This window comes from Crinia signifera, chromosome 4 (genome assembly GCF_055691185.1).
Source record: "Crinia signifera chromosome 4, ASM5569118v1, whole genome shotgun sequence".
NCBI lineage: Eukaryota > Metazoa > Chordata > Amphibia > Anura > Myobatrachidae > Crinia > Crinia signifera.
Window position 1 is genome coordinate 220,877,059 of NC_139220.1, and position 23,136 is coordinate 220,900,194.

Here is a 23,136-nt window from a genome sequence, read left to right on the forward strand (position 1 = left end):
ACCTTTTTAACAAGAGAACACTGCACAGATGCTTAAATATGATATGCATAAGATTGTGAATCTGAACTACCACCCAACCTTTCAAAACTTTTCTCCTGTGGCAGACGTCAGGGGCCACATGGATAACAATTGGTCGTGACCCCACTTATCCCTGTGGCCCCTGACGTCCTCGAAGAAAGCGATTTAACAGATAAGACCTAAATCTCGGTATTGGCCTGTTGCGTGCAGCTCTTCCAACCTTCTTTGTACTATGGACTGCTTTCTCACATGTGGCTGGTCTCTCACATGGGGCCTTACAGCAAAAAAGCAAATAACTTGGCAAAATCTTTTATACTGCATGTAACATGCAAAGATTTAGGCTGGATGTGTAAAAATAGTTGCGTAAAGTTTGTGGGCTTCATGCAAAAACAGCCAGCATTCACAACCGATAAATGATAAATGATAAATGTATTTGCTCCCATTGTGCCTGGAGCAAACCATTTTGCCACACTTAATTGTTTACTGCTTTACTCGTAGACCTGAATGCGACCCATAGCTTTTGTTTTTTTAAGAACTGAATAGTACGGAGGGGTGTATGATGGTTCTTTTATTTTTGGTCTTCCAGGAAGCAGAAGATGATGACAGTGAAAATAAAGGTTAGTCTTCGGGTTTCACTTGAATTAAATGCTAAGAAATAATTTTTTGCAACCGTGAAACAGATTTCGGATTCCAATCGCATTTTTAAGAAAATTAGAAGATAAGCTCATCCTTGCAATAAGTTATATGCCGTTCTTCAACATGATTTTTGAAGCACTTGCTGCAAGTGGGAGGTTTGTGTTTTTTTTTATTTTTTATTTTTTTTTAAGTTTTCATTTTTGTAAAAGGTAAGTTTCCGTTAGGTGGCAGATTTTTTTTTTTCCCTCTTAACCTCCTTACAATGCAATGTGTTCAAAATATTTTTTTGGAACAACTAATTCTGTGACCACCAGCGGAGAACTGTTTGTGCTTGGTATCTGCTATGATGGAGATTGTATAAACTGTTGGATTCTTGGAGCTTATATGTTAAAGATCATCTTTGGAACTCAAACATAACATGCTTTAAGAAAAGAATATGCTGTTTTTATTGATGGAACGTAGAACTGCAATGAAGAGTGGAGGACCTGCAACCTTATCCTTGGCCTGTATGACAATGAGGCTATAATGGAGAACTTTAGTGCACTTGCGTCATAAGACTGAGATCACTGTGTACAGCCTATGAACTAGTGGACACTTCACTTTGTCACTTGAAACCAAAGGAGAGGACATTAAAGGAGTGTTACATTGTCTTGGACACCTGGAGCTTCATGTCTTGTATTGACAACTGGTCTGTTCTGAAGAAATGTCTGTCCATGGACTTATGGACTTGGGACTGTAAGAAGAACCCTGAAAATGTGGATGGTGTCTTCTGATGGGATGAAGAAAGGCAACATATTTCAAGGGATCAGATCTATATTGTTGCTGTGATATGAGAAGCACTGTATTGGGAAGTTCATTTGCAAGTCGGGAGACCCGGAGAAACAACTTGTCTGTTATGCTTACCATGAAGACTGTCATCATGTTTGTCTATACTTTTAAAGAAATGTTTACTATTAACCAGATTTGTTTTCTCTAGGTCCTTCGCTAGAATTTGAATTTGTTTAAACCTTCTTATTTTGCCATGTTTATTCCTGTTAAATCCTCTTAGATATAACAGGTTCTGGTGATGGTACACACGAAGTTTCTAAATCTCTTCATTCAGAAGAGAATGGCTCAGAACTGGTTGCCAAAGAAGACATGGAAGCTCACACATCTCAGAAAGAAGCAGAGGATGATAATGTATCTGTCACAATCCAGGCTGAAGATGCCATCACGATCGATTGTGATGGGGATGACCTCCTAGAAACAGGTAAAAATATGAAACTTGCAGATTCGGAGGCATGCAAGGCAAAGGATGAACATAAGAGTACTGACCACAAGGATGGCCTGAAAGAACTGAAAGTTGTTACGTCAGAGAACAAAAAAGATGACAAGAAAGAGGAGAACCTGAAAGGAGATGGTGTTAAGAAGGAATCCAGAGAAGGTTCAAAGAAAGCTGAATCTGGAGACAAAGACAAGGATTCTCAGAAGAAAGGTCCCTCATCTACAGGGGCCTCTGGTCAAGCAAAGAGGTTTGTTTTTCTATGTCAGTTCTTTAAGATACTGATTACCAACGTTCACTAAAAGCACTCTACATTAAGGGTTAGCATCAAGAATATAATTAGCACCTTGCCTTTTGAGTGTAAAATGTATTTTTTTTGAGACAAGTAAGTTCCTTTATTTTATTTTTCTTTCTTTTTTAATTTTTATTCAAGATCTTCCCAGTATGTTCTACTGATTTCATTAACGAGTTACCAGCAGTTTTATTTTTATTTTTCCAAATTGACAAGTTTCTAAAACTCCTTGTGCTGATAAGGAACAGCTGCCCGTTGTTTGAACACAATGAAGTCAAGTCCCATTGTTGAATTCGGGAGAAGATTTGCCATATTTCCACACTGAATAGAATTTGTCAGAAAATCTAGATCTTCAGGCATCCTGGGGAAAATCAGATCAAGAAGCTTTTAAGGGAAACCATTTGTTCCTCTCAGAATCAAGTGAACTATTGCAAGGGGTTTTATTTGTGTCATGAAGTTTGTATAGGGTATTCTTGATAAGTGTTTTTTATTTTAGTTTCTTAACAATTTACCTTTTGCAGTTCGTCCAAGGATGCGAAAGACAGCAAAACCACATCCAAAGATGATAAAGGTAATTGTGTTTTTTTTTTTTTTGTTCTTTGTATATTGACAACTTGCTGAGAAACCGAATGCGTTTTTGTCAAATCATCTGACACTGAAAACCGTTCCAAAAACTTAGCTGCTAATGTTATGTTTAAATCCTAGCTGAACATGATAATTTATACAAGTATACTATATGGCCATTAATTTGTACATTCCTTCAAGTCAAGGTCTATTTCAGATGTACCATTGCTAAAACACGTGTACTTTTACAGCATGTAAGATCCATTGTCAAAGTGTGGTAGATTGGGTTACATGGAAGCGCTAATTGACTATTGGCATAGCACTGCTATGTTATGAAGCCAAAAAATTTATAATTTCTGCCAAGCCCCTGTCAACTGCAAGTGCTGTATGCCAATCCTGGGATTGGGGTTGGCAGGATCCAGAGATTAACATCGGAGTGATCCCAGGTTTTAGGGTAATTGTGGATGGGATCTGAACCCTGAGATTGGAGCCTCAAAATGCTAATGCTCATTTTAACACTTTCTGCCAGGCAGCAGTGCTTGGCTGAGAGACTACCTGTGACCTTCCCCATCCGCCTGGCGTCACCTCGCCGGCTACTCTGCCACTGTGTAAAGAGAATCATGCTGCTGAGCCACTCACCAGCCTGCCCCTTCCGAAACATTCATCTGATGTCAACTCGCCTTCTCCCCTGCTAGCCGCAGTGTACAGGGCCTGGTTGCTTCTGTTCTCCCTTGCAGTCTTAACAGTAGGGACAGTGTGCCTACCCAGGAAAGGAAATGCAGCATTGGGCACCTGTCAATGCCAGAGGCTAATCCTCTTAATACCGCGATTGACAATGTGTTCATCTCGAATGCTGGTATTGAAAAATTGGCCTGGGATTGGCATCCCTAAAATCATTCACAGAACTGAGCCTGCACCTGCTGAAGGGTATAGTGCATAAAAATAATCTACTGAGCTTCGCATTGCATATCCAAGCCATTTCGTGGATAGTTCTGTTTTTTAAATTCAGTCTTTTTTTATTAAAGTTTTGACAACGGCACAACCCACGATAAAATGATAAAGCTATTCTATTGATGCATAGATAGTAAGCGATATATATTTCATAGTGGTGTATTCAAAAAAAGGATAAACAACAAAGATAGAGGCAAGACCCTGTCCACAGATATATAATAATGCAACTACCCGAAGGTGCCTTTTGGGTTAACTGATTTGAAATGAAAGGAGTTATTTATTCAGAGTTATATGTGGTGTGTTAGGCACACACAACCCCACCACCGGTCATAGGTAACAATTGTCTATCGCAATAATAAAAAAAATAGAAATCTGTCATCTGCCCAAATACTAGAAATCTCCAAAAGAAACCTTCCCAAACCCATCCTCCCTGTATAACCAACCTAGGCATACGTGGATGGATCTCTAACGCCCACCCTGTACATCCTGTCCATCCAGGGGTATATAGATGGGTGTAAAGATCAGGTACATAGTTCTGAAGTTTCTGTTCCGCCATCATAGCTATCTAACTGATCTTCAATAACAAGTGCTAAAATAAAATCAGTTAGTAGGAGATACCTAATTTCCTAATTTTGGCAGGATGCAGCTAAAAATTTTTTGGAGTAGACTGTAAGCAAACCACATTTGCAGGATTCAAAGTCACAACTTCCACATCTCCAAGTTTAGCAAAGATCCTCTGAGCAAAGATATTAATCACCTGGAATATTAGTTGCTGTGAGCCAGATATCATTGACGGTTGTGTTTTAAGTGACACTCCAGATGAAGACCAGAAGTAAGATGTCGACCGCTATCACACCACCAGAGCTTGCCAGCAAGCAAGGTGAGTTGTGTCCACAAGAATGACCGCTTCCAGCTGTGTTTGCAGGGCTGAGCAAGAACACTGCAAAGATGGTGCTGGAGTCCAAGCAGGGTCGCACAACCTGTCTCCCTCTTTTTCTCCATCACCAACAGCACCCTTGCAGCCCCTTGGTGAATCTGGGTATGGGCGTGGCCACACACTGAGGTCAGCAGGACTAGGCCAGGAGGGCCACCGCTCAGTGATTATTGCAGGGGCCTGGGCTGCAAGTATGCTGCACCTGGCATCACTGCCAATACAAGGTCACATGATCATTCTTCGTCACAAGGGTATCTCACTGCAGGCTAGTAGAAATTCAGCCTCTAATACTAGGTATGGAGCTATGGCAGTATGCTCCCTGCTCTGTGCAAAGCCAAGCCTCTCCACCCCCCCCCCCCCCCCCCCCTCTCCCATGGATAGTTTTATGGCCAAATGGCAGTATATAAGTCTAGGCTCACCCTACGCATTATCTGCTAAGTTAGTGTAAAAGCCCATACACACTTGAAGATTTTAATTTCAAAAGTCTTTGACAAAATCTCTGATAGATATATCTGTCACCAAAGTAGTGTGTACACACTGAGCTATTTTCCCCAAAGAGCAAGAGATTTTCAGGAGGTTAAAGACTTTGCTAAAAATCTTTAATTAGAAAACCTATTTACATAACGGGCGGGGTTTGAATTTCAAGGGTGGGAGCAGCGGCTATGTCACCAGCTCATTATTTTTTTTTACAATGGTGGGCAGTGGCGCTGGTAACATATACACTGCTGGCCTGTGCCAGCGATTGTATACGTTAATAATTTTGTAGCAATGTATAAGTCACCAGTTCATTCTTTCACATTGGTGGGCTGTGGCGCTGGTAACTTATACATCGCTGGCATGCGCCAGCGATGTATAAGTTACCAGCTCCTTTTTTACATTGGTGGGCAGCATAACTACCAGCATAATATATAAAACCTTGGTCAGTGTTAATATGTGCCTAGTCGCACATTCATTGGTGGCAGTGTACTCTGGCACAGTAGATCTCCGCAGCAGCAGCGCCTTGAGCACGGATGGAGCAGTAGCAGGGCGGGGTAAGCAGGATGTGGGACAGGGAACAAATGCTGCTGATGTGAAACTGGATGGGGACCGGGGGAGCAAGTGCCGCTGATCGGAGTCATAGGGAAGCAGCAGGTGCTGCTGATTGGGGAAAGGGGATGGGCAGGGAGCAAGTGCTACTGATCGGTGACCAGGGGAGGGAGACAAGGGAGCAGGGGGATGGAGGCCGGCCCAGCCTCATTTCATCTTTAGGCCAGAGGGGGATACTCTATTAGCCACATGGTTTTACCCCATGGCTAATCGCCTCGCACAACCTTTTCAAACAGCTGGCATTACCCCACTTCTGATTCCCCGATGTTGGGCTGAACCTCAAAACTTCATGAGCAGTGCGGTAAAGTCTGCAAGAAAACTGTAAAATTGGGGATATGCGTGTGGAGAAAACCCATTAAGTCTGCAGGTTACCAGGAAGCAGTGGGTTTCAAAGTGCCATCCCTGTCTTTGGGTTTCAGGAAACAGGCTACCCACTTGAATAGCCTTTCCACATTCCTTGGGAAAATTAGCTGCAGGGAGAACCCCATGGCTAATTAAACATCTCCAATAGTATTGGCCTAGTATTCACTGCAGAGACATGGTAATAGTTTGTATTAGCTTGTCCTTGCTCTGGAGAAACAGTCATTATTGTAAGAGGTGATTTTTTTTTTTTTTTTTTTTTTTAATTCTTACAGGGAGTTCAGCTCTAACCAAAAACACTACCAGTCAGGTCGCCTGATATAGATGTAAAGGGCTGATAAGGTGCTTGCACTATCATTCTGTGCCAAAGTTACTAATTTAAAACTAATATGAGGACCCCTATTGCTGCTATTGACAGCGGGTTACTCTGAGGAAAGACCACTTCCTACTACAGAATACAGAGCAACAGCATTTATCTGCATCTCCTAATATCACAGATTATACTGGTGATTTGATTATGCTGTAGTAGAGATATTGTAGTGCCTTGAAATGGACTACATGGTTTCCCTATTTTAACATTTTTAAACTTTTGATTTTAGAATTAAATTCAATCTAAATCTTTCTCCTTCATCCACTAGGTGTCACTGGAGTTACACTGGGGAATAGAAGGCGACCTCAGTGAGCAATGGGCACTTTAAATATAAAATTAGTGTGGCAAACTCCTCCCCTTCTACTTCCCCTCTCAGGCAGTCTTATACCCCTTTCACATTGCAGCTGTAACACGGTATATTGCCGTTTTTTTAGTGCTTTAAAACGGTTCCAGCTGCAATGTGAAAGCTACATTGTCAATTTACCGGTTACAGAAAACCGGTATTTTGACACGTGTTAAAAGCAGGATCCTACACGTTTCTGAGCCGTTTTCCCTGCAGTCTGAACAGCTCAGAAACGGTATTTGCTACAAATGATAACCACACTTGATCCCCGCCCAAAAGCAGGAAAAAAACATTTAAAATGACATAGTATGGCTTTCTATGGGTGAAATGGGTTGAATCTGAAAGGTACAAAACGGTATTTAAACTGCAATATACAATATACATCATGCAATATGAAAGGGGTTTAACTGGCTTTTGACCAGTTTTAAGACACGTTTAGAAAATCGGGTTGAAAGCAGGTTTTTGCAATGTGAAAGCAGTATTAGATTGTGCCCACAAGGGAGCAGGTCACACTTGTGCTCACTCCTGGGCACTTTTATAATTGAACTGAAAGCAGCAAGTTTTTACATTCGAGGACGGGCAGATAGCTGCTGCTACGATCTGCCTGCGACAAGGGAAGCCTGCCAGAGAAAGCCGGCGGCTGCTGCAGTTTGCGCATGGCTCCCTCTCTGTAGATGAAACGGGCGCTGCAATCCCCCCCCCCCCCCCCCCCCCCCAGCCAAACCGCAGACGGCAGCGCTGCAGCTTGGTGAGTATTCCCTGTCTCGCTGTTAGCAGTGGAGGTCAGGGCATAAAACAGCGGCTAAGCAGAGGATTTATGTTTAAATCTGGCGCCATGGAGAAGGAGCTGCCGGGCAGGGGGTGGAGTTACCGCGTGGTGCTCCCAGCAGCCCCAGCTATCCCCAGCGTTACAGGGTGCCTGCGGGGCCCATTTTCTCTGTACTTGGCACCGCTGGACATGTTGCTGGAGGCTCTGTTACAATGCACGCTCTCCCAAGGCTGCAAGTTACTAAATCCTGGAACTAAGAGCTGTCTATTACGCCCTTCTCCAGGCGAAACGTCATCTTCAAGGCAAGGCCATCCGCGTCCAGTCCAACAACTCCACAGCTGTGGCGTATATCAACAAGCAGGGAGGCAGCTGCGTGGCCATGAAGGCCAGCAGAATACTGCTTTGGGCACAGACTCCCGCTCTAGCCCTGGCGGCCATTTTTATACCCGGAGTAGAAAACTGGGAGGCCGACTTTCTCAGTTGGCAGGATGTACATCAGGGAGAATAGTACTTCGGAAATGTTATCTTCCTGCTCAATTCCGGGCACAATCTTTAGGACTGCCTGAGATGGGAAGTAGAAGGGGAGGAGTTGGCCACAGTAATTTTATATTTAATGTGCCCATGCTCCCTGTGGTCGCCCTCTATGCCCCAGTGTAACGCAAGTGACACCTGTGGACTCGGGGAAAAGTATTTACGGTAAGTACAAAATCCCTCTTTCTATATTCTATAATTTGATGTTTTAATCTGAAATGATGTCCAGCAGTACCTGAGAGTAAAAAATGTAACTATCAAAAATTACAGCATTAATGTCTATATTCCTATACAGTTTTTACTGATGAATCAGCTATGATACATTTTTAAGCTAGCTGTGTGCAGGGTTTATCTAAAACTTTCTCCTCTTTTTGAAACCTTTTTATATTCTCTTGTTCTGAACCAGGTAAGTGCAGTACCACTCACTTCGTTAGTACAAAATGAAGGTTTTTTTTTTTGTTTGTTTATTCCTAGCTTTTATTTAGGTTTCATTTAAAATGTTGTTTTTGGATTGGTGTTCAGTCCCTTACAGGTGACAAACTAAGCGCTAGGTCAGGTTGGAATAGCTACAGTCCTACTCTGGTAGCGCTGGGCTGTGACACTTTTAAACACTTGATGCTTTGTATACATGCTCCTGCTCAGTGTAACTATGGATTTCTGGCTCAGGTTTTTTTTTTCTGTCCCTGCTGTGTGAGGTGCTTTTTTCTCTGGTGCTGTTTTGTGGAGGCTTGTTGCCAGTGTAGGGTCCTGATCCACATGCACCTGACCTTCAAAACAGATGGATGCTCTATTGTGTTTTTACTTCCGACCCTAGAGGTCTTGCCAGTTATTTCTCTCCTCCAGGTGCCTTATTGTAGCTCTGCAGTCTGTTTTGGGCAACATGTTACAGATTTTCTAATTAACAGCACACTGGGAGCCCACTGCCTGTCAGCCTCATAACCGTGCTACTAAGCAGCAAGTATAGTGGGACATGTACTGACAAACCGTATTCACTACCACTAGTTTTGGCACAAACAAGTTTTATTTCTTATTGCCTAATTTAGCTTCTATTTATGTAGTGGAACAATTACTTTTTTTCAGTCCCAATCACGACCCATTGAAGCTTTAGCAGCTAGGCCTTCCTCTTATATTTTTACTATAGCCTCTTTGCAATATGGACAGGTTCTTGTCTGAAATGGCTACTTCAGGTCCTAATGCTACTAAGTGTAGACCGACACCCTCCAATGTTATATTTGAAGTAGAGGACCAGGTTTTGGATGCTTCAGGAGGAAGTGGACGTGAACTTGGAGAAACTTCCGTATGGGGAAGAGTATTCTTCAGGTTCTTGTGTTAAAAACTTTTGATGCAGTTTGTCAATGTAGCATCATCTCATTGTGATGTCTAAGTCAGCTTCTCTTTTTAAGAGTGAAAAAGCATGTTTACCCACAGTTTACTCATTTTGTTAAGGAATTAAGGGATTCCTAGGATAAAAAAGCTGATTCAAAGGTTAACTTTACTAGAAAATGTTACTCTTTTTTTTTTTAAATGTTCCCATTTGGAAGGATATCATCCACTTCTCTGTTTTGTGGTAGGATGTTGGCATTATCAATTCCAGGCCCTTCTCTTTGGTCTATTACATGCTCCCAGAGTCTTTACAATATAATGGCACATGTGGTGACCTTGCTAAGGAACCTGGGAGTTTGGATGATTTCTTACAAAAGACTACATTGGAGGCTTTGCTCACACTAGACACCCTCCAATCGTTTGGTTTACTGGTGAGTTTTAAAACCAATTCTGTTTTCCACCTGTTAATTCAGGAACATCAGTCTCTACAATGGTGGTTACACACTTGAAACCTTACATTGTGCTCCATATTTCATATAGACTTGAAACCTCATTACCACAGATGCCGGATTTGTTTAAGCATCATCTTCAGGGACTTTGGTTAAAGGCAATATCCTCAAGCTTTTGGCCATCCACATCTCTTTGATTCCTGTTCAGGACTTGCATCAGGGTCAACTACTTCAAAAACAGTTGGATAATGCAACTGCTGTTGCCTAAGAAATCAAACAAGGAGGGACTTGCAGTTGAAGAGCAATGCAAGCAGCATCTCACATCCTCAGATGACCAGCGGTTCAGCAGTAATCATTCTAGGGGTGGAGCGGACTTCCTAAGTAGTCACAGTCCATTCAGATGACTGGGTTCTCAACCAGTTGGTTTTTCTAGGTCTGGTCTCTAAGGGGCACCCCTGATGTTGTCCTCATGGCATCTCATCTCAAGAAACTTCCCTGATCTCGCTCCAGTAACCCTTTAGGCAATGATTATGGATGCGATGACAGGAGCTTGTCTGTTCTATCTGGGATACCGGTTTTCACGGCCACTTGAACTGATTCATTGGAAGTCTCTACCAATCCTCTTAATAGCTCCAGTTTGGCCCAGTCGACACTGGTATGCTCTGCTCCAGGACATGGTAGCCTACACTCCTTAGTCTGCCTCTGGCCAGATTTTCTTCAATGTCCATATAGTCTCCCAGATTTTTCTGCATGACTCTTGAAGCCAACATCTTAGTCAAAGGGGTTATCCAGACTATCTAAGCAGGTTGGATCCAGAATTTATCATCCGGTCTGGCATTTTATATATTGTATGGTGTAAATGTTGAAGTCAGATTATTTCCTGTGACTTGAGTGCTATTAATCAGCTACCAAAAAAGGGTCCATCTCTGCATAGGTTTCTTATTTTCAGATGTGAACTTTAAAATTGTTACCAAGTATGTCTATTTTCTAGCTTTGGGTGGTAATGCCACCTTCAGGATGCTAACCAACACTAACAGTCAATGTCTTGGATAATAAAGCTTTTTAATGTTAAAATGTAGCTCATTAGAGATACATGAATTGTATATAGATTCCTCTTCTCCAGAATGTGCTAAAAGAAGCGGTCTGGCTGGTTATCTTTTGGCTAAGACAGTGGTTCCCAAACTGTGCGCCAAGGCTCCCTGGGGTGCCTCGGAACACTTACAGGGGTGCCTCGGGTTGGTCATCCAGGACCATTTCAAACTATTTATGATCAATTATTTCTGGACAAAACCAGTGCTGGTGGGTGCCAATCATAATATGTGTACAATCAGAACCAAATCCTGCCCTTTACCAAATAACTGAACCTAAGTAGTGTGTGTGTATATATATATATATATATATATATATATATATATATATATATATATATATATATATATATATATATATATACATACATATATACACATATACACATATACACATATACACACACACACACACACTCTACTTCATTTGATATATATTTTTTGGGGCTTAGGGGTGCCTTGGAAAAATTCTGATACTCTAGGGTGTGCTGATTAGAAAAATATTGGGAACCCCTGGGCTAAGAGGATTATCTATCTGGGGCAATTCCAGCATCAATAATATGACCTGCTAGTGTCTAGCCTTTCAAGTCTATGGGTATTTGCAGTGTATATTGTACATGTAGCCTCCATATTTTCTTCTGGCTGCTCTGGCATTTTAAACGTGTCTGAATAAAATCTCTGTTTTTTGAGTCGTTAGTGCTTTCCTTTTTTAGATAAAGATTTTTTTTTTTCTTTTAATCAGATTTGTTCTAATTGTCCATTTAATCCAGCGAGCTAATATCGAGCTTTTCCACTAGGTGCAAGAGTACTTTAACTATTTCATATGGTTGGAACCCTTATGGAGATCCACTGTTCTCTTCAAATACATGTATTTCAATCAATTAGGTTAATTTTGCGCGTGACAGCCACCAAAAACAAACTTTCCAAATGCATAAGCTCTAATTTCTTTGTTTTAAAAACGGTTTGCCTTTTACAGTTCTTGTTAACCATTTTTTAGGGAAGGTGGAGCTACTGCATAGGGGGTCGCTTGAACAACTGTTCCCTATTATATTTAGATTAAAATTGAATATTAGGATAGTATATTGAAATAATCAGTACTTTATCTCAAAAACACTCTCCCCAACAGCTCTTACAAGATTGTTAAATGTATATCATTTCACTATTGTATCAATACAATGAATAACCGTAAGTTTGCTACGACGTAGAATCGAGTACATTGTGTTATGTAATGAAGAAGCACACAATAGTCCACTGTTTCTGAATACTTGTTATAGGAATTAATCCAGAGATTTTATATAATCTTTCAATTGTGTACCACTCCAAGCAAAATGAGTCCATATGAATAGAACCTCAAATTAGTTGTTAGAACAGAAATGGTCTAGTTTAAGAATACTAAGGCATGCCTGACTTGTTATATTTTAATCTCTGTCCACAATATAGCATTGAGTTTTAAATTCATACATTCATCCATTTCAGTAATCTGCTTAGTAAACATTGGGCTGTTTACTGGACTTTGGACGTGCTAGGCTTGCAGTAAAAAATAGCCCAGCACCATGGTGATTCTCAGTGACTAGCCTCCCTGCATTGTCGGTCAGTGCAAATTGGTGTATTAGGAAGTTATCCCACAAAAAGATGACCTCCTTTCACCTGCAAATGTCGATGCATTTTAGCTCCGTTAGGAGGCTAGCAGCTTAAAACTTTTTTGTGGATGATTTCTATCTGTTACTACGCAGGTTCTCAAACTTAGTCCCCCAGGACCCCGCACAGTTCATGTTTTCCAGATCACCTGTAGAATTTAAAAATGTGACCATTAATGATGGTTCTCTTGTTGGGTGACTTGTGTCGGAACCTTAGGACTGCGTTTAAGAACCACTGTTACTGACTTGATATGTGACGAACATTCCATACAGAGTATAACTTAAAATAGATTTAATGGGATGCGGTCATTGGGTCTACAGCATGTTGGTCTACACCGTTAGGTCAACATGGGTCTAGGTCGACACAAGCATAAGGGCGACGTCAAATGGTCGACATGGGTGTTTCACTGTTTTTTGAGCCGACAGGCAGTATTTCATGCCCTACCATCCACTAGGGCGTGGTGGAAGAATAAAATAGTGTGCCGAGCGCAGCATGGTGAGCAAATCGGTGCACTGGAAGCTGTCCATGTCGACATTTGGGTAAAAAAATAATGAAAAACCCCTGTCGACCTACTTGCTGTAGACCCAACGATCCCAACCCAGTGTAATAACCTTAATTAGATAAAGCTCAGAGGAAATGTTTTTTTTTTTTTTACATCATATATATTTTTTTCAGGTTTGAAGAGATTTAGACTTTCCTGTATGATCAGTCATGCCAGTAGTCATGGGTACATTCATGTTGGTGCCAAATAATCTTCTAGTATTTACTGGTGCTTTTTTAAGGGTCTATATTTCATGAAAGACTGCTCTTCTTAAAGATCACACATTTTGTAGTTTCTCAACTTTGTCTTTACTGACGGAAGTAAAGCAGGCCTCCATAAAATTCTGCTAATATATTTGATTTGGTTTCAATTCCATACTAATCATCCCTTTTGTAACCTTTATCTGACTCTATAATATCTGATTCTTCATTTTAGGAAGTATTGGCAGTACAAGCTCATTGAGAAATCTTTGGGTCAGTGGACTTTCATCTAATACAAAAGCAGCAGATCTGAAGAATCTATTTGGAAAGTATGGAAAGGTGTGTGTGCGTTTGCTTTTTCTTTATTAGGCTACAGAAATGAGGGAGGAAACCCCAATTACACTGAACATTATCCTTAACAGTAGATATTCTACATGTTTTGGTTATTACAGTCTAGTGGTGGGCATGTGTTCATAATTTATTAACTGTGTGTGTGTATATACAGTGGTGTCCCGTAATGACTGGGACACCTTTTTAATCACAAGGAGCTAGGACTGGAACAATTACACTGGTTACGGACTGTGTAATGCATAACCAAGGTACAGGAGTTCATAGCACTGTTCAAGGTTCAAATAACACATCCCTTAGATGTCACCACCAAGCTTGGCATGACCATTCACTGGTAAAACAGCGGACACTGATTACAAAGTAAGGAGAACAAAGTGGTGCATATGCAGTGTGTATGTGTCTGTCGGCAACTAGACTAGTTGGCTTCTCTGCTTGGTGGAAGAATGCACAGTTAGTCTCCTTTTTGCTCAGGCCATTAAGGATCAATGTCCTGGAAAGGAAACTAATAACGCCTGAAGTCAGACTTTTGTAACAAAGTACGTTTTAAAGATAGTAACTGTGCCCACACTGTCTCTGTGTAAAGCATTCCAGTTGCCCAAATGAAATAGATTTTTTTTGAAATTCTACATTAACATTAAAATGTTTAACTGTATTACAGGTTCTCAGTGCAAAAGTAGTTACTAATGCAAGAAGTCCAGGGGCAAAATGCTATGGTATTGTTACTATGTCGTCCAGCGCTGATGTTTCTAGGTGCATTTCTCATTTACATCGCACAGAGTTGCATGGCCAGCAGATATCTGTGGAAAAGGCAAGTATGCGGTCTTCCTTGTTTTTCTTTTATATTGCTCCTGACCTATGAATTGGCGTTAATGATCTTGGTTTATCTATAGTGGAAGAGTGATACTTCAAAGAGAGACCAGAAGAAAGAGAGTGATGAGAAAACTGGGTCTGGTAGACCATCTGGAGATAGAAAATCCTCAGGGGGAGACAAAAGCAGCAAGTAAGAGTCCTTTTGTGCTTTTAGTAATATGAGTGGTATTGGTTTCCTGTTCATGACTCATGACCTATCACAACTTTATTTCTCAGACCTCTCGGTTCAGTTAAGAAAGAAGATAAAAAATCTGATAAACCGGAAAAAAAAGAAGGCAAAGATGGGAAGAGAGATGGCAAAGACAAGATTGACAATGGCGCTGGTGGTTCTTCTCATGATGCTGCAAAACGGAATGAAGACAGGAGACGGCCAGGTCAGCTTTTTACATTGTAATGTGCAGGACTATTTTTCACACAAAAAGGAACTGTGTATGGTGTGGTGGACCTAGGCAGCATTCCTGGAGACTCAGCTTTCTCTTCTATTCCAGAATATAGTTTTACATGGTAGTTTAGGATAAGATAAGGCTGTCCAGAAACACACATGACGGTATTCAATGCCGCCAGCGAATGGGTGTGTGCAGCGAGGATTGCTTTTCAGTGAGGATTGCGAGTAAAGGGGACACCATTTAATACTGCGAGCTATAGGCACTGCTCACTATATAGCTTGCTGTCTGAGGCTCGTCGGCACTTGAAATACAGGCACTATTGAATACAGCCCTTAGAAAGGAGATTAGAGCTTACTCTTGGTACACACCTAAATAAATCTAATTGGGATTGCAATGCCATGATGAATGATGTAATTTTTTTAGTCTTAGATGCTATACTTGCTAGATTGTCACTGTATACATGGCTATATTAGGGGGACACTATTTTATTTGTTTGTAACTTTACCAAGGCTTGTTAATACTTAATGTGTGTTTTTATTATGGCAGGCAAACGCCCTGGACAGATGGTGGTAATAGACCAAACAAAAGGTGATCAGTATTATATGAGGCCAGAGATGAGAAGAGGACGATTTGATAAAGTAAGTTGCCCCAGTGCCCGTGATATAGGGTGCATTTTTTTTTTTTTTTTTATAAATAAAGTTAACATGAATTCTTTACATAAAGTAAACTAGAAAAACTATACAAATTGCAGTTTTTAGGGGCTATTTGGGGTTTTGGTGAAATTGGCATGCACCATTAAACTCTGTCAAAGTTTTTAAGATGTGAACTTGGGCAGACTGCTGAGAAATAAAATTTCATTGTTTCGGTACAGAACTGTAATGCATTGGCATTATAATATGCATATATACCAGAAATGGGTCACTCCTTTTCAGAATGAAAGCATAGTGGGTACCTAGTTCTTCCTAAAATGAAGAAAGTGAGGGCGGTGGCACCTTCAGTCTTTTTAGGCTCAACTCTCTACCCTCCAGTTGCAGCAATTATGTTTGGGACAGATACAACTAGGTAGACTGGCAGGCTGCTTCTCAGTTCAAGCACTGATATACTTTATGCTATTGATATTTTGAGGGGGGTTCTTTATATTGCTTGAATTTTTTTTTTATTATAGAACAAGCTGAATTTCTTCACATCTGAAGCTAAAATGTCCTTCATGTTTTGTTTCAGCTGAACAGGGAGAGGTTTATTCCAAATAAGATGAATAAGTTTCGTCAGTTCAGGGACAAAAAAGACATTTTGACGTTTGAAAAAATGAAAGCACAGAGACTCAGAGAAAACGTGGAACGATTGGAGCGTTTGCAGAGATACCACAGAGCAGTGGAACTGAGAAGGTAATTAGTAGATACATTTTGTATACAAATCTAAACAATCCTGTATTTAGAAGCTTTTAAGGTGCCCCTACACGGTGCAAGAGTGCCATGCGATCTAAACAATGAATGTTGCTACAATTCTGGGACTTGAAAAAAAAATGCAGGTTTACTCTGCGAACATTACCGATCAGAATAATTGTAATTGATTCAATTAATTGTAACTTAAAAGTAAGGTTCTTTGCATAATTTTTTGCCATAATAATAGGGACACACACACTGTGTGACTTCATTAAGTAGGTCCATAACAGTCTAAATGTTCAAGTCCAGGGCATGGGACACCCCCAGACCAGTTCAACCAAACTGCCCCAGTGATCTACACTAGTGAGTGATGGCAAGTAGTGTTAGATGGTGTTGTGCAAGTAAAAAGTAGGAAATGAGTTAGGGGTGTTTCATGGGTCAGAGATAATGGGATGCAGTTTAAATCCCGGTGGTCGGGATCCCGGCGTTCAGAATCCCGACCGCCGAAATCCCGATACTTTCTCCCCCCGTTGGTGTCCACGACACCCCTGGAGGGAGAATAAATTAGCGTGCCGAGCGTAGCGAGGCACCGGGCCCGCTGCGTGGCGAGCGCAGCGAGCCCGCAAGGGGGGGGGGGGGGGGGCGATCCACGTCACCCCCCCCACACACACACACACACACACACCTGTCGGGATTCCAGCGCCGGGATTTCATACTGAATCCGAGATAATGTGTTAATTGTTACATTGTGAAAATGTCAAATTGATGTTGTACCTTTTAAAACAACATGGCCACACGCCCTAAACTCCTCCCCATTACTGACATACTTTATTCAAGTCTTACCATTCTTAGTGCATTTTTTTAACCCTTTGAGTGCCAACATCTGAGATGTGCAAAATATCTGCTAAAAATGCCTGCTCTCACATTTGTTATATAAATTAAGGGTCAAAAAAGACTTCCTATATAAGGTGAACATTACAGGTCAGTATGTAGAATAAATGTGTGGCAAATTTCACATCTATTTTGACATTCTCTTGGCGTCCAAAGGCGTACTTTCTGAAAATCCAAAGGTTCCTAATTAAAAATACACAGTGGCCAGATCATGCTTAATCTGTTTGGAAGGTCACAATTCTATAGGAAACATTGCATTTGGTAACACTACACTTTTCCCCTGTTACATTTATGAATATTAGGCGCAGAGAGATGGCTGAGCGAGAAAGACGTGAGAGGGAGCGTGTTCGAATAATGCGGGAACGAGAAGAACTTGACCGCCTACAAAGAGAACGTGAAAGATTAGAAATAGAAAGACAAAAACTAGAGCGTGAGCGGATGGAACGTGAACGCCTGGAAAGAGAGCGTATCCGTATTGAGCAGGTGAGCAGTTAATATGAACAGTTGATGCTGTAAAGCTTTATTTGTAAAAATGTTTGATAAAAAAATCTCTCTTGCTCTCTCTATATAATATATATTTTATGTTCCTATTTTTATTCGAGGTAGTTTCTTTACTGCTTCAGATTGTTAAACTTGTTACAATCTGCACTCCACAGGAACGGCGAAAAGAAGCTGAGCGCATTGCACGTGAAAGAGAGCAACTGCGGCGACAGCAAGAACAACTTCGCTTCGAGCAAGAGAAGAGGAACTCCCTGAAGAGACCAAGGGATGTTGACCACAGGTATCAGAAATGGCATCAATGGTTTTAATGCATTACACCTTTTGCAAAAAATGCTATATAATGCAGATAACATATTTGCTGGCATCTTATTTTAAAGTTAATTTGACCTACTGTAAAGTGATATATTGCAATTTAAAAAATATATATATATTTATATTTTATCATTTATATTTCATAGGAGAGATGATAACTTTTGGGGTGAGAACAAGAAAATGGCTATGGAAACCGATTCCCGGTTCAACCAAGGGTCTGATTACAACCGCCAGCAGACCAGATTCAATGACTTTGATCATAGGGAGCAGCGGGGTCGATATCAGGAGGGATCTTCAGCATCTTTTGAAAGGTAAGTCTATATATTTCATACCTACCTCTTTTGGGAATGTCACTTAACATTCTGTTATGCATTTCTTACATTCTTATGTAGTCTAGTGAATGACAAACTTTAAAGAGGGTATTAAATTGGGAGGGAGAGTAGCATAGAAAACCTTGTTCCCTTCCTGCCCAATTTTTGTATGCACGCGCTCCTTTGCAAGTGTTGTTATAGTTGAAAGAAAAAAATAAATTTGCAAGGTTTTCGATGATTACAACCCTGATGTGAGTTTGAATATACCCGAGCCAGTTCCCCCAGTTTGAGGCATACTTGTTACCATTTCTTACATAGATACAAAGGTTCCTACTGTTAGTACAACATAAGTTACAGCTGATGTGCTGAGCATGCAAAACAGATTTAGAATAGTGGGAGAAAATCTATTAGTCAAATGTGAATAAAAGTCTCTTGCTCAGAATGCAAAGATTATTCTACATTTGTAACCAATTTGTTTTCTAATGTTAATTCCTTTGCTAGACGTGATCGCTTTGTAGCCCAAGGAGAAAGCAAAAAACCCTTTACTAAGAACTTCAATGATACAAGAAGAAATGAAGTGGCACAACCTCGAAATGAACCACGGGACGCAGACAGGAGAGATCGGGATGACCGAAGGCCAGTTGTTATAGAAAGAACAGGCACAAACAGAGCTGATGGTCAAAGTCATGACCGGGGTAGACTTGTTAACCCAGATATGCAGCAGACCCGTCATCAACGAGATGCTCCAACCAACCCACCACGAACTGCAAACTGGAAGGGAGACTCCGCAATGGCCGTAGATAAGAGGGAAGCAAGGTACTTTCTGACATCAATTGCTTGGGTCTTTATTTTGTAGAATCATTATTCCCTTAGCTTTAATGTGATCGTTCCATTACATAATGATGCTGAGCTTCGTTTCCAGTGTAATGGATACTTGAACAATTTTTTTTGAAGCACTGAACAGTATTTTCATACCTAAACTACTATTCTGTCACTCTGCAGAACAGAGAGGCCAGGAAGAGATTCATCTGGCCATTCCTCAAGGGGTGGCCATGGTAATCGTGGAGCTAAATCTGGCTACAGCGGTAGAGGTGGTGATCGGGCAGTTGTTGTGGGGGACCGTGGAAGCGGTGGACAAGTAAGTTTCTTGGCCCATCTAGTCTGATCTTTTATAAACATGTTACCTCAAACAATATTTGATCCTTATTTTTTATAAGGATTATCAGTGTGCCTTTCCCAAGCATGTTTAAATTGTTCTACTGTATTGGCCTTTACCACCTCTGAAGGGAGGCTATTCCACTTATCAACTACTCTTTCTTACTCAAATTTTCCCATAATCTTCCTTTAGTGTCAGTGCATGTCCTCGTGTTCTGTTGCTACTCTTCCTTTGAAGAATGTCTCCCACCTGTACCTTGTTAAAGCCCTTGATATATTTGAAAGTTTCTATCATGTCCCCCCTCTTCTAGTCTTTCCTGGTACGTTTTGTGATGTAGGCCATGCACCATTTTAGTTGCCCTTGTACAGTCTCTAATGTATTTATATTTTTCTGGAGATATGGCCTCCAGGACTGAACATGGCACTCTAGATGAGGTCGTACCAATGACCTATACAGTGGCATTATTACTTCTTTATTTCTACTGCTGATACCTCTCCCTATGCAACCAAGCATCTGACTTGCCTTCTTCATTGCTTTGTTACATTGCCTACCTGCTTTTAAGTCCCCTGAAATAGTGACCCCTAGATCCTTCTCTTCCTCAGTAGTTTCCATTATAGTGCCATTTATACTATATTTAGTCTTTGGATTTTTGAGACCCAAGTGCATGATTTTGCATTGTAGTTGCCATGCTCTTGACCATTCCTCTAATCTACCTAGATCATCAATCATGTTTTACCCTTCACAGTTAGGAGCTGATTGGCCGGTGATGAAAACCAGACAATTTGTCACTTCACCGAGCTTAATAAACTAGTACTATACTAGTGTGCCGCAGTACAGCAGTTGAAACCCGCTGTTCTAGTGTATACCTAGCATTAAAAGCTAATTGGTTGGTAATGTCTCTCACCACTTGGTATCCTAAATTGAGCGTGTGCCTTAATAACATGATTAATGTGTTAATCTCTAGTTTTCAAAGCTTTTTTTTTTTTTTTTTTAGCATTATAATGAAGGAAGACACCTTCCCCCTGGCCGGGATAATACCGGCCCAAGAAAGGATTGGCATGGTCCCAACACACAGGGAAGTGGATATGATGGCCGACGGATGCCAGATGCTCGCAGTGCTGGCATTATGTCTTCACATACCAGGTATTTTAACCTATACATTTTTTGTTTTTGGAAGTTTTGTAGTAATTAGAAAAAATGAAACAGCAGTATGAGTACTTATTCTTAATTTTTTTTTTTTACCTATACATTCGTAATATCACTTTGCAATGACATATGTAACTTTTTTTTTTTCTCTCCTCCTGTCTCCTTTTAGTAATTCAGCAATCAACAGAGTTGTACAGATGCCAGGTGGATCCATACCGCGAGGAAGTGGCTCTGGTTTCAAGTCTTTTAAGGGAGCTCCTCCAAGGAGATATTAAACCTTCTGTTACCTGGTTTTCAAGATAACTTATTCATTTCTTGTAAACTTTACTAATTCAACAGGGCCTTTCACAAAGATCTTAGTCCCACTTCATTTTTTTTAAACTATTTTAATTTGTTTTATGATGTAGGACTTTTAAAGGTGGAGTTGACTTCTGTCAATGGCTTCTGTGGCCAAGGGATTAAATCTGTACGATGAGGAGCCAAATGGTGCAAATTGCCTTACAGTGCAATGAGTCCCTGCAAGCAGGAAATGCTCAGTAAGACACTGAAGTGTCGACGTGCTTTCAATTTTGGACTGTCAGAGCAGACCCTGTAAATGTGTTGTAATTTTCTCTTCTATAAGGATAGGGAGATTCTAAATATATTATTTTGATCTTCCAGATAGCTAAACTTGGTCAATGTTTTCACGTTAAACACAACAGGACACAACTGAGCAAATTGGCCTCTATATAACTACTTGGTCAATGTTGCAAAACCCTTTTCTAGATTTAATTAAAATCTTCTCTCCAAAGAGATCTCAGTTTGTATAGCGCATAATGAACAATGCAACGAACATGCGCCCGTAATGGCGGGTTAGAGTTTATGTAAAAAATAGAATTGAAAATGCAGCTTGTTTATCTGTATCGTATGGAGCGTAGGACTTAACCTGTATTTGCTAATACCACTTGGCTATTAAAATAAAGTGCAGGAGACTTAACACCCAATTTTGCCCCCTAGCCTACTAAAAGTTCATACTAAGCTAGATATCTGGTTTAGGGCTGTGTGTTGAAGTTCTAGTATATAGTTTTTTTGTTAATGTTTTGGCGCTCAAACCAGATTGTCAGCTATTATTCTTTTGTCATTTTTTCTTTTGTCCTTTGTCTGGAAAGTCGAGTACCTGTGCTGTGTTCGTGAATACTGGCCATAAAGTTTGTTTTTCTTGGTCTTGTACTTTTTAGGTGGTTTAAATAAAAAAAAATTCAGTGGCTTTTTTTTTTGCCTTTTATTTACTATTACATGCCTAAACTGTAACCATACACATCCAAAATGTCACACCTGAAACTGTATGGGCGGTGTCCAGAATGGATTAACAGTTCTACCCAGCTTGGTGAGTCAATCCATTCCCTGTGGTGGTTTCAGTGTTGAGAAGTTCCCATCTGTGTACTGTTGCTATCTGCTGTACTTGGTGTCTCTATAAATCTATATTGGGAACTAATGAGAGCACCTGGTGAACCGCTGTGCTGGATGTGTGGGGTAGTGAGAGTATAGAGTGTTAATAGTGTGATATGAGCAGTTTACATGCAACTTTTCCTGCGAATTCAAGGAGTGTTCCTGTGTGCATTAGTGATTGGGGCCTGTAGTATATTAGCCCTGCAGATACAAGATGACCTGAAGGTGCATAGGCACAAGACTTTATAAAAATATTTATAACTGTATTGTTAATCGTGCATATCATCTAGTGTACACTATCTAAATAGAGAATTTTCACTTCCCTTATAATGTATCAGATTCCTCCTTGCGGGGTACCGGTAACACTGGTGTATCCTTCAACTCCCAGTCAGATAAACATGTGGAGAGAATACATAATCCACATAGTGTATACCAGTATTTAATCACATAACATAAAAATACATCAACATAAAAATCACAATAAATGTATGCACACAGAATAAAATCCAAAGTGCAAGTGCAGAGTGGCAAAATACATGAAGGGAATTACCAGATGTAATGTGAACCATATAAAATATAGTTCAGTCTGCGCATGTGTATAATCACCATATGGCCCGGGCACCAGCAGGATCAGCACACAGCAGTAGGCAAAACGTCCTCCACGATCTGTCCAGTCCCCCTTGCTTGGCCGACGCGTTTCGGACCCCTTCTCACAGCCGGTGTACTGCGTCCTCCGATTGGCGCCTCAAGGCATTGAGGCGCCAATCGGAGGACGCAGTACACCAGCTGTGAGAAGAAGGGGTCCGAAACGCGTCGGCCAAGCAAGGGGGACTGGACAGATCGTGGAGGACGTTTTGCCTACTGCTGTGTGCTGATCCTGCTGGTGCCCGGGCCATATGGTGATTATACACATGCGCAGACTGAACTATATTTTATATGGTTCACATTACATCTGGTAATTCCCTTCATGTATTTTGCCACTCTGCACTTGCACTTTGGATTTTATTCTGTGTGCATACATTTATTGTGATTTTTATGTTGATGTATTTTT

The 23,136-nt window shown here is 40.8% G+C and overlaps 1 protein-coding gene across 3 annotated transcripts in view; it reads left to right on the forward strand.

The window, feature by feature from the left end:
- SLTM (SAFB like transcription modulator) overlaps positions 1 to 21,903 on the forward strand; it is a 61,409-nt gene extending 39,506 nt beyond the window's left edge. For all 3 annotated transcript variants that reach the window (XM_083183814.1, XM_083183816.1, XM_083183815.1), the window contains 16 exons: positions 605 to 635; positions 1,703 to 2,165; positions 2,729 to 2,778; positions 13,590 to 13,693; positions 14,361 to 14,510; positions 14,593 to 14,702; positions 14,789 to 14,946; positions 15,505 to 15,596; positions 16,180 to 16,343; positions 17,534 to 17,714; positions 17,888 to 18,012; positions 18,191 to 18,355; positions 18,857 to 19,171; positions 19,358 to 19,493; positions 20,506 to 20,654; positions 20,827 to 21,903. In XM_083183814.1, coding sequence (XP_083039940.1) covers positions 605 to 635; positions 1,703 to 2,165; positions 2,729 to 2,778; positions 13,590 to 13,693; positions 14,361 to 14,510; positions 14,593 to 14,702; positions 14,789 to 14,946; positions 15,505 to 15,596; positions 16,180 to 16,343; positions 17,534 to 17,714; positions 17,888 to 18,012; positions 18,191 to 18,355; positions 18,857 to 19,171; positions 19,358 to 19,493; positions 20,506 to 20,654; positions 20,827 to 20,932 — 2,499 coding nt within the window. In that variant the 3' untranslated portion in view covers positions 20,933 to 21,903. The remainder of the gene's footprint in view (positions 1 to 604; positions 636 to 1,702; positions 2,166 to 2,728; positions 2,779 to 13,589; positions 13,694 to 14,360; positions 14,511 to 14,592; positions 14,703 to 14,788; positions 14,947 to 15,504; positions 15,597 to 16,179; positions 16,344 to 17,533; positions 17,715 to 17,887; positions 18,013 to 18,190; positions 18,356 to 18,856; positions 19,172 to 19,357; positions 19,494 to 20,505; positions 20,655 to 20,826) is intronic.
- The last annotated feature ends 1,233 nt before the right edge of the window (positions 21,904 to 23,136 follow it).